Genomic DNA, 17,312 nt, shown 5'->3' with positions numbered 1-17,312 from the left:
ATCATCTAATTAACTACTACATTAATTATTAAACAATTTAATTTAGAGAAAATTAAAATATTGATCCCTAAGAGCATTGGGTGGAAGTTTGTCTATAAGTTTAAAATTTGTAGAGTATTGTTATTTAAATTTGTTACAATGTGGAATAATGGTTATTTTATATAACACGGCAAAAATTTCTTTCAAAATAAGGAGTTTTAAGGACCAACTAATAAAAAAAACAAAAACTCTAATGTAATTACTCAAAAAAATCATTACTCTACACCAATGCTTACGAATTTTTAAGTCTATCACAAAGCTCCAATTCAATGAAAGTATAAGAACCAAAGCTCTAGTTTTCTTTTTAGCTTATTCTTGTAATACTATTACACTACTGTTATACAGCACCTTTTCGTTTCATCTTATTTATCTGACTCTGCCCTATATAAATTTTTGAGGATCGACTTTACTTTTAGCTACTTCCTGACTGTAATATGTTACTCTCCAACAGTGTTAAAAAGTAAAGCAGTAGTACGAAAATCCAATCACTCTCTCTATCTCACTTCCAAAGCTTCAGTTCTTTTACCAAAATCTTTATACGGAAAAGTGAATGCAAAAAATAATGCAAAGGTTTTGCAGAATACCAGAAACCATGCATGCTCTTTTTTCTTATGCATTAGTTTCGCATGTTACTTTCAGGACACAACCCATGACGCAAAAATTAACAAAAACACATATTGTATTGGTTCTATAGCTCATATGTTTGATTTCATTAGTTTTCTCATGTTTTTAGAGAAGTTAATTTTGTGAAGAATAATTAACTGCTCTAGGTCATAATATAGACTTGGATTGTACTTGATTTAGGTCAACTTCCAACGTTAAAAGGAATACCTTAATTACATTTTGATAACAAGTACACAAAATACCTTAAACCCTTTTTTTTTTTTTTTTTAATTATTTCTCTTAAAAGAACATAAGCTTGCCAAAAAAGTACTGGTATTATCAGACATCTCTGCATCCCATTTACAAATTTGTACTTATCAGAGAAAATGTAAACTAAAATAAAATAAAATATTTGAAATAATAAAAATTATGATGCTAGATCGATGGTGTGTATTAAATCATCAACGCTGTCTGTGCTTGTATTGGATTTATTAGTATGTACCGTACTGACATGAGAGATTGGGAACAGCTTTATCGAAACATGGTGAAAATCTCTACATCTCCATTTTTTCTTATGAGTACTTTAGAAACGGAAAATACAAAAATTAAAAATTTGTTTTCCTCTCTCGCAAAAACCCAAAAGGGTTTTCTGAGGAGAGGATTCTCTTTTTTTTTTTTTTTTTTTTACTCTCATTCTCTTTTTTTCTATTTGAATTGTTATAATTAAGTAAAGTTAATATTTTATATTAATTTTTTTTTATAAAAAAAGAAAGATAAAATAAAAAATATAAGAAAACAAGAATGAAAAGAGAAAGAGAGAATCCTAATTCTTCTCATAAAACTACTTCCTGTTCCCTCCCTTTCGTTTTCTTCAGTGACAGAGATTACCTGCACACGTTCTCACGCACGCACGCATACTCAAAACAGACTCCCCTAGCTCTGCACAGCCCACTCCCTCAGAAACATACATCACTCTCTCTCTCTCTCTCTCTCTCAATCTCTCTCTAGAGAGGAGAGAGAAAGGGGTAATGGATATGGCAGAGAGGAAAGAGGACAGAGCAGAGAAAAACAGCCACAGAGATTTTTCCAGCTATATCATACCTTATTGTATCTCTCCCTTCACTTTTTCCCGTCTGCCATTCAGATTCATTAAACCCTTTCCACACTCTTCCTCTCTCTAAAACCAAATATTGCAGCTACAAATCAAACGCTCGCCTCCCCCCACACCCTCAAAACCCCTCACTACACTCCACTCTTTCCCAGACCCCTCCAAAATTCCCTTGGGGTTTTCTTCCCAACTACTTTCTCTCTGTTTATTTATTTATTTTTTTTTTGACTTCTCTCTCTGAACACCCATATGGACATGAACTTCTCCACCCACTTTGATCACGACACCTATCTGCCTCCCGGCTTCCGCTTCCACCCCACCGACGAGGAGCTCATCACCTACTACCTCCTCAAGAAGGTCCTCGACGGCAGCTTCACCGGCCGCGCCATTGCTGAAGTCGACCTTAACAAGTGCGAGCCTTGGGAGCTCCCTGGTAATTAATCAACTAATCAACCCCGCCTCATTTTAATTAATCCCAATATTTATTACACATAACTTGAAATAATTTACTTTACAGTGTTGGGTTTCGATTAATCACAACATTTTTTTTTTCTAAATAACTTGAAATAATTAATTTCCAAATGTTTGATTTTGATTATAATTAGTTTATAAGTGTTGGGTGCTGATTAATTTTGCAGACAAGGCAAAGATGGGCGAGAAAGAGTGGTATTTTTTCAGCCTGCGCGATCGGAAATACCCGACGGGGCTCCGAACCAACAGGGCCACGGAAGCTGGCTACTGGAAAGCAACCGGGAAGGACAGGGAGATTTACAGCTCTAAGACATGTGCGCTCGTCGGGATGAAGAAGACGTTGGTTTTTTACCGCGGCAGAGCCCCCAAGGGTGAAAAGTCCAATTGGATCATGCATGAGTACCGCCTCGAGGGCAGATTTGCCTACCACTATCTCTCCAGAAGCACCAAGGTCCTCTCACCCACTCTCTCTAGAAAGTTAATGGAAACTTTAACGATCATGCATTTCTAAGCAACATTTTAACATGTAATAAAGTTTTATTTTAAGAAGTCTCGTATCGTTTATAGCGAGGGTTAGGTAAATTAGTTGGTACTGTGGGGGTTGCTAGCTAGGGTTAGGTAAGTATAACCTTCTATGTAGATTGTACTGATGAATCACTTGTCAATTAATGGCATTTACTGGTAGAGGATCTCTCTGTTGGTACTCCCTATATTCTCTCCTCCAAGCTGTCTTGTATCATAACATCAAACACCTGAAACTTGAAAATTTTGAGCATAAATAACAATTCTGAAGCAAGATCTCAGTTACTTGAAACATTCATATATGCATGTGAAAGCCCGAGTTCAACTTCCTCTCTCAAGTATCATTACATTTCCATGTAATGTTTTTTTTCCACATTAATCGCTCGATATTTTTCTAATGTACATATAGTTTATCGAAATAGGTCACATTATTATTCTGCTATTAATTTCTATAAGCTCTCCTCGTGTTCTGCAATTTTGATTTTTTTGTTGGGCATTAATTGCATTAGGGTTTAAATCATGCATATAGGAACGTCAGCACCTACCCTTGCTAATTTTTCACAAAAAGCTGACTCTTCTTTTCACCAATGTCGCCCATGGCATTGATTCACACGTGCAGGACGAGTGGGTCATTTCCCGGGTTTTTCAGAAAAGCGGGTCGGCTGCCAACGGACTGGGATCCAAGAAGACCCGGATCGGCAACGGCTCCACCAGCAGCATCTCCCTCTACCCAGAACCCAGCTCCCCCTCCTCCGTCTCCCTCCCGCCCCTCCTCGATTCCTCCCCTTACCAACCCGTCTCCGCCGCTGGCGACGGCAGCTCTTACGACAGTCCAATCTCAAGGGAGCACGTGTCCTGTTTCTCCACCAACCCCAACAAAAATGGCTTCAACTTCTCAGCCTCGTGCTTCGACTTGGCTCGCCCTCCGCCGCCCCAGCCGCAGAGCTTCGGCGGCGTCTCGGCCTTCCCGAGCCTCCGGTCTCTGCAGGAGAATCTCCAGCTGCCCTTCTTCTCCCCAGTGCCGTCTCATCCCCCTGTCCACGTCGGCGGCTCTTTTGCTGGCGGTGGATCCTCTGTCGATTGCACCGGGAACTGGCCTCCGGCACCTGAGGAAGCCAGGGCCATGGGGCCCACGGAGCTGGATTGCATGTGGAATTACTACAAGACCGAGTGCCTTTGAAAACCCTAGAGGTTCCCACGCGTGCGGGGGCGTTATAAGACATTTCGTCTAAAACGATCGTTGTGCAGTGCAATTAGCAGTAGTAGGGATAGTTTCGGTATTTCAGATGACTTTATCAGTAGTTTATGCTTGTTTTATGCTATGATTAAAACTCTATGGTGTTGTTTAATTAACTAAGTAATTAATTTGAGGGTAAATTCAGTAAGTGCTTTTTTACTGTGATATGCGGGACGGTATATGTGTCTGTAGTAATTGATCGGAACAGTGACAGGTGAATCTGATTCACCTGCATCTTGCATTATTTAATTAGATATTCTGATGCGGTTTGCAGTGTCTTTTTCTGAAGAAAATCTGGGTTTGCTTTAAATGGTAATTGCACTTATTCTTTGTGATGATGTTTGATTTGTCATTGGGATGTTAATAAGTCGATCTGGTGGGTTTGGGATTTGCCTCATTGATTTCTGCTTTGGGTTTGCCAATTATTATCTTACAGATGTAGAGCTTCGAGTCCTGTTTCATAGCATTATTGCACTTGTAAGATAAGGCATAAAAGATCATGAAAGGGACTTGCGCTACCTCTAATTTCTTCGTAGTCTTCATTTTCTTAGTTGGAAAAAGAAATAAAAACTATCTATATATATACTAGCTATCAGTGGTTACCTTGTTTATCTAGACACTAATTTCATCGATTACTTTGTTTATCTTGGCTGGCACTAATCTCATTTTTTAGCGTTTCAAAAAGTAACCTAACAGTTTTCATGATCTAGTGTTGTGTCTGAGCATCGCTCTCTTACCCATGCTATTTTCTTCTTGGTGGGCTTGGTGTACGTCTCTATTTTCGTGCTTCTGCATTGTGACAACCTTAGTATCACCTATCTTCCTGCTAATCAGATTCATTAAGCTCGTACTCCGTATATTGAACTCAATTATCACTTCGTTCATGATGAGGCAGCCCTTGGCAGTCATTAAGTTGTGCTGCATCTCTTATTTTGATCAGCCTTGATGACTTGTTTAGTTTCCCGAGGGTGTTGGACTCAAAGAAATTAATTTGGAATTATCTCCGTAATTATTGGTTGTAAATTTGAAATGCAATTTTCAATTATATAACTACTATAGATTCTTACCACAAATGGACTCAAGGCACCCATATATAGTGTTATATTATACTTTACACAACGTTACTACAAGGACTGATATTTTCTACAGTACATTTGAGATTGTGGTCCAATTTAATGGAGAAATTTTTAATTGTGATAGGAACACAGATAGTACATCACGTGTTTTTATGTAAGTAGTGAAAAATTTTAATTTTTAAGTTATTACCCTTTTAACACACATCATTTATATGGAAACACATGGTGTACCATCTCGTGTGACGGTTCACGCTTAAAAATCTCTTAATTTAATGAGTTCAAGCACTCCCTTACCAAGATCAACAAATATAGGATGTGACACTTGTCCCTTCTAATTATAATAGGATTATGTCATGTTTAGGCTAACAGTTCAGTTAAATTTAAGGAAGGGCAGTTAGCATCCTCATTGTCTAATGGCGCGTTGTATGAAAGTTGAAACTGGGCAAACTACATTGTGCGAATGAATAGTGACATGATTTTCCTTTCGGTTTTTTTTGTTTAAAATATGATTAGGCTAATTGCCAGTTTTAACATACCAAATCTGTGTTTGTGATCTTTCATAATCGGTTTATTTTTTTGGTGGATTATTGTTGTTGTTGAGACCTGCCACAGAGGTGTATCATCCAAATCAATTAATGGTGAGTTGAATTTGGTAGACATAGATGGTTACCTTTCACATGTCGCACAGAGACTCTAGGGGTAAGCATAGAGACCCTTGAGGCTTGAGGACACTGCCCTCCCAGTGGGGTACTCCCGGCCCCTAGATATATAGTCCTGTAGAAGGGATACATTTAGTACTCTATCTCTCTGTTACATTACATTGTATTCTTTCTTTGTTAGCTTAGCTTATTAGCTTAGGGGAGGGACCATGCTAGCAAACACATTATGCAACCTTGCATTTACTTTTCCTCACTGTTTGGACGGCTGCATTACTCTACTCATAATTTTCATTTCTTTGGATGAAACCAATAGTGGGAGAGGAGGAAATTAAACAGAGTCTCGGATATGTAAAAAGGGATGTTCTCATAGCTTCTTCAGCGCTTAGGTAGGAGTTACCGCCACCTGTTCCACTCTTTGTCCCTGTTCATGCTCGAATGAGAGAAAAAAGGGGCGTAAGTAGAACACCAGGCCAAGCTTACTATAAAAAGTGGCATAATTAGGGTTTAGATTATATCTTGAAGTGGGGGAGCTCTAGTTTTGCTCATCCTATTGGAGTCGTGCTCCAATAAGAGAAGAGGGGGTGTAAGTAAAACACTTAAACTCCCATTTAAGGTTTAGGTTATATCTTGAAGTGGGATAACTCTCATTTAGCTCATCCATTGGAGCGTAGAACCCTTGAAATCCCCATTTCCCTATCCAAATGTACAAAGGGAAACCCTAAAACCAGCTTTAACGCTGGGAATTCAGCTTTGCGGAGACGTTTTTACCCACTTGAGCTAAAAATTCCGTCTCATTTTTATCCTTAGTAATATGAAAAAAATAAACAAACGAACAAAAGTTATTAAACGGGTATTCTGCTTATGCAAAAAAATGGAAAATCTGTTGCCAGTTGGTGTTTAATTTTGGAACAATTACTGCCCGCGGGCCCTTGTCATTTCCTACAGAAACCCTAAAAGCTTGGAAAAATCCAACCAAAGATGCATGGCATGACAAAATATTGTGCAATCATGCAAGCTGCTCCACGTTGATCTCCCGCCACGTGGAAGGAACCCATTGGTGGAAGTCCATAATGATGGTGGATGATGACTTGTGGTCAGCAGTTTAAGGTACATTAAGGTTGATATTGGACGGGTATGATCTGTGTATATATGGGAAAGCAATGAGTAGTGTGACATTTTAGGGTATGTGTGTTGTGGAGGGCACGTACGCGGGACCATTTGGAGGACCATTGGAGGATTTGTTCATGGAAATAGCATGGCACGCGTTGTACCCTGTTTGGTTTTGGTTTTTAGACTTTCCTTTGCAGAGGGTGAGGGTATGAAAGTATATATGGGTCTGAAGCCAAACAGAAAGAAACCAAACGAGAAAGAGCCAAACACTAAAAGCTAGGGTTTGGAATTTATGGAAGGAGAAGTGAATTATGAGTCTCTGTGTAATTTTGGTTGTTTTATATATCAAGGCCTTTTTTCTTATGCGTATGATTGCATCTCTGGTATTTCTTGGCTTATTATTCGTATCCTCTTACACATCTAACATATATATGGATATGTTTATAACAATGATTTGATTGAATAACTTGACATTGGGATTATCTTGATTTTTATAGAGTTGGGCGAAAATCGTGTGAACAATAATGCCAGCCAAATCAAATCAATCTGCATCGCGCACAATTATGAAAAATTAGTTATTTCTTCTTAGATAGTGATATCAACCATTTTATCTCCAAGAATAAAGTTGTAATTTATTTTCTTCAACATCTCCATATCAATTATCAAATAGTTCCTTTTTATTTGATACATGTAAAAGAATACAAAACGTTTGTTTATTTACTTATGATGTCAAAAGGATTGAATCTACCGACAAACCAACTAAAATGGACTGGTTTGGTTTGTTTATGTAGATTGAGTTATATTTTAATTTTTGTGATACAACGATATAGTTTATACTAACGGGTGGAGTATTTGGACTATGCCACACAATCAGACATCATAATAATTTATACTAAATTCACATTGAACGATAATCGAACCTGATACATAAAAGATATATACTATAAGATTATAGTGGTGGGCTAAAGGCCCAATGCAAACAAAAAGTATCATAGAAGAATTGCCATTCCCCCAACTCCATATGGGCCTAGACACCCAAAATGTCCTTCATTAGTCGCAAAAGCTAGCGTCACAACTCAAATCAATATTTAAAAATGAAATGAAAAATGAACCAACCTTATCAAATTTATAGACCACATATTAAGAGGATGTTAGTTGTTAATAAAAATCGTCAATTTGTTTGATACTTATGAAAAATGAACATTTCTAAATCGACTGTTTTTAAAAGCATAACCATTAAATAACAAATAAAAAGTGAGCGAATTTTTAGAATTCTCCACTTGAGTTCGAATTCTCACAAATATATTTTTTGGAATCATCAACTCTGATTTGGCATATCATTTGACGCGATAACTAAAAGTACACCACCTTATGTGGTATCAAAACAGGAAGAATATTAATTTTGCACATCAATGTGTGGTGAAATATCTCTATTGGTGTGCAAGTGGTCCTTTATCACAGTGATAGAAAGGTGTTGAGCTCTTGCATGACAACATGGGTTCAAACCCTGTCGGTGACTAATCTAACAAAATCTATCATTTGAGTAAAAAAAAAAAAAAAAACAAAAAAAAAAAATCTCTATTGGTGGGCCATCAGGCTATGAATTTGGCCCAGTCCACAATCACAGACTGAACCGACACGTCTTAATTTCGTAGTCCCCTCTACTGAACGCGTGTTAAAGTCCATTGCTGGTTTGCCAGCACACACTCTCTCTCTCAGAACCATAGAAGCGTTTCAGTGCGACTGCTTGTGCTGTAAGCTATGGAGGAATACTCGGTAGACGACCCAACTCAGCTACTCGAAGCTGCTTCCGATTTCGCGAACTACGCCGGTAAGCACTAACCATTTTCCGCTCGCTTTCCTTCCAGTTTTTACGAACCAATTTTTTAACAAATATCACTGTTTTTTTTCCTTTTGCAGGTTTTCAAAACGACGATTCAGCTAAGGAATTCCTCAATCGCTTCCCACTTCCCGTCATTCTCAAGTAAGCCCTTTTTCTGCTTCTACCCTTAATTTTTTTTTCCAAGTTTTTGTGCTCGATTTCAATATCCTCTCAATTTTTGGTTGTGGGTTTGTGTGCATGTCAACTGTTTGATGAAAGTCGCCAGATTTTTCATGAAACCTAACCGTGGTCTGTATTGAATTTGTTTTGTTTCTCGTCTGCAGTGCTCTGCAAACGAAAACCGATGTGCCGGGTCTGGAAAGCACACTGGTTGCTGTTTTGGAAAGGGTGTTCAAGACAAAATATGGCGCTTCTCTCATCCCCCAGTTCATGGTATGCCTCATTTGTTGTGCTAACTGATTGCATGTCGTTGATGAATTTATTCGTGTTATTGTGGAAAAAGAAAGCGGGGTTCTCCCGAATTTGATTAGGATACAGTTAATCCTTCTTTGATGACACTTGAAAGCTTTCGTGTTATGATGTATCGGAATGCCGTAAGGGATGCTCTGTCGATGAACATGTTGCTCTGGTTCAATCAAATAAAAGAAATTAAGCCATAGTATAAACCCCATTAATCTTCACAAATAAAGCCGCTTTTGTATGTATTCTGTGTCTATCTAGATTCTTAAACTTCTCCCTTTGCTCTTCTTCAGCCATTTGTACAAGTTGGTCTGACGGCAGAGTCTCAGGAAGTCAAATCTTTAGCTTGTACAACGGTACGTATAAAAACTTCCTACTCTTCTTTGCTTTATTTTGAGATTGCTGAATGTTATTGTTCCTACTTCCTAACTAGATACTTTTTATCTGTTTGTTATGGATTATTGTATATTTGATTTCAATTTGTTTTTTGGGGGAGTTGAAAGTTGAAACTTATGTAAGTAACTGGCAACTTTATTGGCTAGTGTAACCTGTTGTCATGAAAACAACCTTCAGGTTTCTTGCCTTCTCGAGAATTTGAATGAAGGTTCTGTTTCTGCAACACGCCTTATACTTGACCACGATATATATCCTCTTTTGCTTGATTGCCTCATTCATGGGTAAGGTTCAAATTTTAAGTTGAAGATCAATACTTGGATCTTTTATTATTTTTTAGTCTTGTTTTTTTTGGGGTAAATTATTTCTCGTTTTCATTTTTGCCTTTATCTTTGATGTTCATGATAATGTTTTTCTTCTGGTGTCTAGCAATGAAAAAGTTGCAACTCTAGCAATGGATGCAATAGAGAAGATAGCTGGTTCTCCCAAGGGCATAGTATGGACATCACATTTACTGCTCTACTCTGACTTTAAATGTGATCTCCTTAAATGTTGTTTTAATGAATACCTGCACTGTGATAACTTATGAAAATCCCTTGCTGTCAATATGTAGGATATTGTTTTCCCAGCTAATACTAAAGAAGCTACACATCTTGGGGCTCTAGCAGCCCAATGCTCGTCAGTGGTAGGGTGACTGTTACTTTTGTGATTTATAAATATACAGTTAAACTTTCCTGAAATTTGGTTGTTATTTTAGTGAAAGAACTGTAAAAGAAAACTAGTTATCAGCGATGCTGGTCTTTCGCATTTTTCTGTTACACAACACTGTAGTGATATTTGACTAATTTGTGCTGTTGACATGTGCATCAGAGGCATATATTAAAGTGGTTGTAAGAAGTTGAGGATAGTTTAAGGGTTTTTTTATTAACACCCCACATGTTGCTGAATACACCCCACTTAAAAATGTACTTCTAAACAACTTGTAACTCTAATATGAAATGACTATTCGAGCCCTCAAAGCTACTCTTACTCTCCCATTGTAGAACAAAACCCTAAAAACACAAACAAGTTGATGAAAATATATCTTTTGATGAATGGAACAAAAAAATCGAGTTTTGCTCCTCGTTCATTCATTGGTTTTCACATTCAAGAAATTATTTAAATAATGGAATAAAAATTTGACTTTTTGCAAAGCCCTGCTCTAGTTGGAATCCAAGAAATAGGAAGAAAACTGGAGAATGTTGTAAAATTTTAAGACGTAATAAATGTAATATTCTTGCGGCTGTTTGATGATGAAGAAATTCAATGTTTTTTGGCTGGTTGGAACTGACATGACCTTATAAGAACATTTCCTACCATTTGTTCATCAGGCTTCTTAGAATCCAACATGATTGTTCAAGAAAATTTGACGGATGTTTATAAATCAAATGGCAAGATGGAGATTTTATACAATTTAATTCATCTTTCTTGTCTGTAAAATGTGGATTATTCTATTGTGTGAAAGAGATGAAGAGTTTGATGTGTGGTTAATTAGTTGATGATTGTCGGGTGTGTGAGATGTGAGGTGTGGGGTGTACGAGATGTGAGGTGTGAGTTGTGAGGGTAGTATTGGAAAATACATGGGGTGTGTTAAGAAAATTTTTAATTTAAAAAGTAAATGTGGGGTGTATTAAGTACGTGGGGTGTAGTCATCAAAATGTGGGGTGTTAATAAAACAAGCTATAGTTTAATCCATTAATATAGACGTACCAATTTTAGACAGTCAAACGAAATGTTTTTGTATGCATTTACAATCTCTGTACAAACTTCCATGTATATTGATATTAATCATATATGCTACTGCGCTTGATTTTAGATTATTTTCTGATTTTCTCTGCTTAAGTCTTTTAAAGAAAAATCATATTAATGTTTTGCAGGGACGGGTCCGGGTTCTGGCTTTGATAGTGAAGCTAGTCTCTGTGTCCGCCGATGTAGCATCAGTAGTTCAAAAGTCAAATCTACTTGGACTTTTTGAGGCAGAAATCAACAACACAACTGATACCCTTTCAACCTTGAGCATTTTGGAACTTTTGTATGAGGTTGGCCATTGGTCATCTACACTGTTCTCTCTCTCTCTCTCTCTCTCTCTCTCTCACGCACAATCTGCAAAACGATCTTCTGCATGCTGTGTTGAAACTTACAAATCAGTTATGCAGAACAACTAAGCATACATATATTATATTAAGATGAAAAAAGCAGGTCCACTACTTTGTTCGAGGACCAATGTTTAGTACACAATGCTTAAGAGAACTGTGGCCCTTAATTTGTATGTTTTATCTCCAAGTGAATGGCATGTATTAAGTTTTCTCAATTTTTCTTTTACAATCCAATCGATAAAGAATTCCAAATTTCTGGTATTGTTTTCTTTTGACAGTCTATTTCCTTGCTTAAAAACCGTATGTTGAGATGTTCTTGTTGTATGTGCTCAAATGATAAAGTTGTCAGAGATCGAGCATGGTAGAGAGTTTTTGTCTGCAAGCACCCTTCTGCAACTGCTTAGTTCTATAATCAGGTGCTTAAACAATATTTTTGTTATCTGTTTCGTTTTGAATACTCTATATTGCCTAAAGTCTTAGAGACAGAAGTGACACAACATAATATCATTGTATAACATTTGTAGCAACAAATCAATGGAGTCGATTTTAAGAACAAGGGCAATGATGATTAGTGGAAGAATTCTGTCCAAGGAGAATTACATACTTGCTGATGAATTAAGTAAGTCTCACAGATTTGGAAATTTGTAATATGATGAATAATATCTGCTCACATCATTCCAGAGTATCATAAAATCATTGTTTTTTCCTTTCATCCTGCATATAAGATGCCCCTGTAGTCTAGTGCCTGCATATTTCTGGCACATTTGGTAGCTTTTTTACCTGTATTACGAGGACAGATATCATTAATCGCTGTTAAGGTGCTTGCCATCCCATTCTCTGACCAAAAAAGAAGAAGAAAAGAGTCTGCTTTAGTGGACACCCATTATTTGTTTCTTAGTTTTAGTTTTTTGGCTTGCTTGCTTGCATTGATCCAATGGAATCAAGGCTACCCCCAAATCTCCAGTTGCAATTGGCCCCCAATTTCCCATTAGGTTTTGAAAGAGAGCGCTAAAATAATATCTTGGACCATGGTATGTCACTCAAATCACTTAGTGATCCAGCATATAACATTAGGTGAATTTGCTATATACATACAGTTATACAAATATATTTCTTCTGTCGCATGCTACTTATTCTCTTTTGAAATGGGGACGATCTTAAATGATTTCAAAGGGTAAACTTTGAGATTTGTTACTAAAGAAAAAAAAAAAAATGCTTTACCAAAGATCGTAAAACCGAAAAAACTGTCACGAATTGCTTTTGATACTAATTTTGATTTTCCAGGTGTAAAAACCGTATTATCAGCCATAGACGGGATACTTAGTTCATCCGATACTCAAGAAATAGATGAATGTGAATCTGCTCTTGAAGCACTGGGTCAAATAGGGTCATGTAAGTATGCCAGTACCTTCTCTAGGCTTGGGAAATGATTTTCATAACGTGAAACATATCTACCTATCATCATCAAGAAGTTAATATTTATACCTGGTTTTATGGGAATATGATCTTAGCCATTCAAGGAGCGCAGTTTCTATTGTCAAGTTCACCACCAGCTGCAAGGCATGTCATCTATGCTGCCTTTGATAGGCACGGACGTGGTAAACAACTGGTTAGTGAATCTAGTCTTTTCGCTTTATGGGTTTAAGTTCTCCAGCCCTCTTTTCTTGTACAATTTTTTTATGTTCCTTATCATGTTTTAATTTGCCAATTTGATTGAATCTGAAAAGCTTCTCCTGTATCGAATAGTGTGTTTGTGTGCATCTTTAGTAAGTAGCTAAGCTAACCCTAACTATAAGATCCAAGATTAAAATTCACAGTGAGGATTAGAACACTCATTAATCTTCGTTGTAGAAAGAGATATAGTGGTATAAGATAATCTACTTATTTTAGCTACAAACTAGTCTGTCTGTCTATTTGTAATAAAAGTACATGCAAGCAAAGAATACAGAAATAAGAGTAGAAAAACTAGGCATTGCAAGAACATCATGTTTTGCATGGTCATGGTATACACCTTTCAATTGGTAAAGGAAGCTGATGACAATGACGAGTATGCTATACTACAATTTCCTGCTTTTTTTGGACTATTGAGTATGCTGTACGACACTCTCCTGCTTCTAAATCCGCTACCTGTTGCAGCCTACTAGATACACCTTGCGTGCCAAATAGGGGTTATGTGATAAATATGGTCTGACAATTTAACTTCCGCAATGAACTTGTAAATGAAAATTTTTAATAGCTCCTGAGCCGTGAGTATTCTTCTCCCAGCAGTTAAAGATTGTTATCTATAATTAAATGGGGATAGTTGAGCTTAGAGGTGTCATGGGAGTATTTATATATATATATATATAAACTTGTTAGGGATTAATAATGCCGTAGTCAAAAAAACGATTTAAATAATCAATCAGCTTTGGATAATCTGAATGCTTGCCAGTGTCTTATGATGTGTTTTCTAGAATCTCTGACAATTATTTGACCGGATGAGGCTTCGAAGTAGGAAACTAATTGCCACATACTTGTTGACTCTGTTCACTTGATGATATAGTGTCCCCTAACGGGCCTTGTTCCCTTGTCCCTAGGAGCCATCATATTTCACACCCTTATTTAAACATTACTTTTGTGCTCCAGCCCATCTCAGTTGCCATATCATGTAAACAGGGATAACAGATTATTACACGTACCTTCCTTTGGGAGAGAGATTAGAATGCCTTCTATAACGTACTTGAACACGGATGATCTTATGTGTTGACCACATCTAACAACAACCTTCATGGACCCTAAAACAACTTTATTCCTTGATTGCATCCATTGGAATATTGGTTTTGCCCGATAAAATGATGAATAGTTTGGATTGTAAACATGGGATATAATAAGATGTTTCTAATAATTGACTGACAACTGTTTTTGTGATCTGTCCAAATACTTGGTGATGATAGTGTGTGTTGTAGTTTACGTTCAAATTCTTACTTCAATGGTTCTTTGATGAAAAATAAAGGCTGCCTTACATGCCCTTGGAAACATCTCTGGAGAAACTCGGCCTGTGAACAGCATGATACTGACTAGTGATGCAGAAGAAAGCCTTCGACGCTTGATTTATGAAACAGCATCTAAGAGTTCAAAGTTGACACCATCTGTGAGCATCTTTTTCCTTCTTAATTTTTGTCCCAAAATGTTATTTCATAAACCTCCAAATTTTTTTCTGGATTTTCATCCTTTTGCATGAATCCAACAATTTCTTTGAACAGATCAATTGTTTTTCAGCGTCATTTAAGTCTTTAAAGTGTGTGGAAGTTTTACTTAGTTGTTGATGCAATTGGCAGGGTCTTTTCCTATCAGTTCTCAAACAGGATTCGGAAATTCGTTTGGCGGTGAGACGTTTAATAAAATCATGAATTGTGGATTATTAGTGGTGTGACTGTTGAATACTTTTTTGAACATGTATATAATTGAAAGTTTGGAGTTTTAAGTAACATGCTCCATTTAGTTTGGTTGTACCCCTTAGACTCCATCTGTAAGTATGATACTTAAATTGGCCGAACATTTTGTGTTTGTTGTTTTGTTCGTTACTGTAATTACTAATTACTTTTTGGAAGCACACTACTTTTATATTGTGGATCACCTTTGGAAGTGTTTATCAGTAACCAAAGCACTACGCTTTGACTACGTGGTAAAGAACAATGTGTAAAGTAAATTTAAAAATTGGAAGTTTGATGATACTTCTGTAGGCATATAGTAGAAATTTAGATATAAAAATTTATCTTGTTAGTACATCTGATGCTTATATTTGTAATTTTATATATTTTTGCTATTTATTGTGGTTATTAAATGTGGATAATTCAGGGATATCGAATGCTGTCTGGGTTGGTGGCTCGCCCATGGTGCCTGATGGAGATTTGCTCAAAGCAAGAGATAATAAATATAGTAACTGATCCAGTTACTGAAACCACTAAACTAGGTCTGGTTCACTTTTTCTCTACTCACTCAATTTATTACGTTGCAAGTTTATAAATACATAAAATTAACTACATGGAATTAGTTTGCAGTTTGTACTTCTCTAATAATTTATAACAGATAATTCTTTCCAGTGGTACCGTAACTACGTGATACATTCTGACTTTTCAGTGCTCAGTTGTATGTATTTTGAATGATAAAACCAATACTTATTATCTTGCATGGGCTAAATTATTATTTTGGATTGGTTCTCGAATGAATTTCTAAAAGTCCATTGACTAGAGAGTGAATTGACAAAAGGCGTTGTATAGAATCATCGCATGATCTTTGTTACAACGATCTCTCTGATTTTCTCCTGCTTTATGCTATATCATTTACTTTTCCCTCTGAATTGAAGTTTGGTTGCATATTTCAGAATTTAGCAAACCCTTAATATGCTTTCCTCTGGTGTCTGAATTTCCTTTGGACTCGGACAAAATGACTACTCTCGTTTCTTATTTTGGGTTCTGAAATTCAACTGGCTTTAATTATTTGTATCTTATCTATTTCACGTGAATGAAAATTACTGTGCAGGTATGGAAGCCAGATACAATTGCTGCAAGGCTATCCACACCGCTTTTAACATGTCAAGTAAACTTGCCAGCGACCAATCTCTTTCTGGAATTGCGGCAAAGGTTAGTTATAACCGTCATTCATTTTTATATTTCCTAGAGTGGGGGAGTTTTTGGGGATCCTTGATTACATCATGGAATAATTTAAACGGTCGGACCTAAGTGGACGCTGGTGTACATATCATTTCTTGAATTTTGTTTGATCCATATACCCTAGTGCAATTGCCATCGTGTGCATCTGTGTGAATTGTCTGGTGTATGTGGGGGGAGAGTTGAAAACCATTGAAGGGAAAAGTTGTGGAACAAAAAACTGAAAATGGTAACCTATTGGTTTAAATAAGAAAATAAAATGTTTTATCTTTATAATTCACTCTTTTTCTTAAACAACGAATCATTCGTAAACGCTCATGTTACCATCTCATGTATCTTCTCTTGTTCCTTTCCTTTCGGTACGCAGTTGCACGAAGCTGTTAAAATGGGTCCGTACCTAGCTAGGAAGCACCTTGAGGCTCAACCCATGGTGGTGACGGAGGACAGATTCTAGCCTAACATCAGCCACCGTGTGCAGCTTATGAGTATACTCTTACCGTATGTTGCCTACAAAAGTTTGTTCATATTAACAGTGGAAGTGTGTTTAGATGTGAATTCTCCTGAATTTTAAGCTGTGAATTTAAAGGAGAATTACTGCCTGCTGTTCAGAACTTAAATACGTAAAGCTAGAGTGGAATTTGGAATTCCATATAGCATCAAAGACAATTCTCTCAAGTTTCTCAGGATACAGAATTTTCCTTTAATTCCAGTTTAAAGGTAGAAATATTGGTTTCAGTACAAGTATCGGTTAAAACTACAAAATCATGGAAGCCTTTTTTTTAGATAATATATCGGTGTCAGTAAAAGTATCGGTTAAAACTACAAAATCATGGAAGCTTTTTAATCAACATGAAAATAACGTTCGACATTTTCACAAACTCCAAAGTCAACATATTTGCCTGGAACAACATATAGACTTCGTAAAATAATGTAGTGTTATAAATAGGTAAAAGTTAGAGAGATGATCTTGACTAGTTACAAGAGCAAAGCAAGTGTAAAATATCACAT

The 17,312-nt window shown here is 36.7% G+C and overlaps 2 protein-coding genes across 2 annotated transcripts; both read left to right on the top strand.

The window, feature by feature from the left end:
- Positions 1–1,560: 1,560 nt before the first annotated feature.
- LOC137716424 (protein CUP-SHAPED COTYLEDON 2-like) lies at positions 1,561–4,236 on the top strand. Its single transcript, XM_068455880.1, has 3 exons — positions 1,561–2,183; positions 2,389–2,672; positions 3,363–4,236. The coding sequence occupies exons 1-3, from the start codon at positions 2,000–2,002 to the stop codon at positions 3,921–3,923; spliced, it is 1,029 nt and encodes a 342-aa protein (XP_068311981.1). The 5' UTR covers positions 1,561–1,999; the 3' UTR covers positions 3,924–4,236.
- Positions 4,237–8,501: 4,265 nt separating this feature from the next.
- LOC137715456 (uncharacterized) lies at positions 8,502–17,008 on the top strand. Its single transcript, XM_068454795.1, has 17 exons — positions 8,502–8,656; positions 8,746–8,809; positions 8,992–9,100; positions 9,421–9,483; positions 9,701–9,804; positions 9,950–10,016; positions 10,134–10,205; positions 11,437–11,598; positions 11,998–12,071; positions 12,180–12,274; positions 12,940–13,047; positions 13,167–13,264; positions 14,648–14,785; positions 14,973–15,020; positions 15,493–15,607; positions 16,177–16,277; positions 16,672–17,008. The coding sequence occupies exons 1-17, from the start codon at positions 8,587–8,589 to the stop codon at positions 16,756–16,758; spliced, it is 1,575 nt and encodes a 524-aa protein (XP_068310896.1). The 5' UTR covers positions 8,502–8,586; the 3' UTR covers positions 16,759–17,008.
- Positions 17,009–17,312: the final 304 nt, after the last annotated feature.

Source organism: Pyrus communis, chromosome 14, assembly GCF_963583255.1.
Source record: "Pyrus communis chromosome 14, drPyrComm1.1, whole genome shotgun sequence".
In the NCBI taxonomy this organism is placed as follows: domain Eukaryota; kingdom Viridiplantae; phylum Streptophyta; class Magnoliopsida; order Rosales; family Rosaceae; genus Pyrus; species Pyrus communis.
This window is presented reverse-complemented; position numbering and strand designations above follow the sequence as displayed.

Coding starts and splice junctions, on each gene's coding strand:
- LOC137716424 (XM_068455880.1), top strand. CDS start 2,000: ATGGACATGAACTTCTCCACCCACTTTGATCACGACACCTATCTGCCT. Junction 2,184..2,388: donor CGAGCCTTGGGAGCTCCCTG/GTAATTAATCAA, acceptor TTAATTTTGCAG/ACAAGGCAAAGATGGGCGAG. Junction 2,673..3,362: donor ATCTCTCCAGAAGCACCAAG/GTCCTCTCACCC, acceptor TCACACGTGCAG/GACGAGTGGGTCATTTCCCG.
- LOC137715456 (XM_068454795.1), top strand. CDS start 8,587: ATGGAGGAATACTCGGTAGACGACCCAACTCAGCTACTCGAAGCTGCT. Junction 13,048..13,166: donor ACTGGGTCAAATAGGGTCAT/GTAAGTATGCCA, acceptor ATATGATCTTAG/CCATTCAAGGAGCGCAGTTT. Junction 14,786..14,972: donor GTTCAAAGTTGACACCATCT/GTGAGCATCTTT, acceptor TGCAATTGGCAG/GGTCTTTTCCTATCAGTTCT.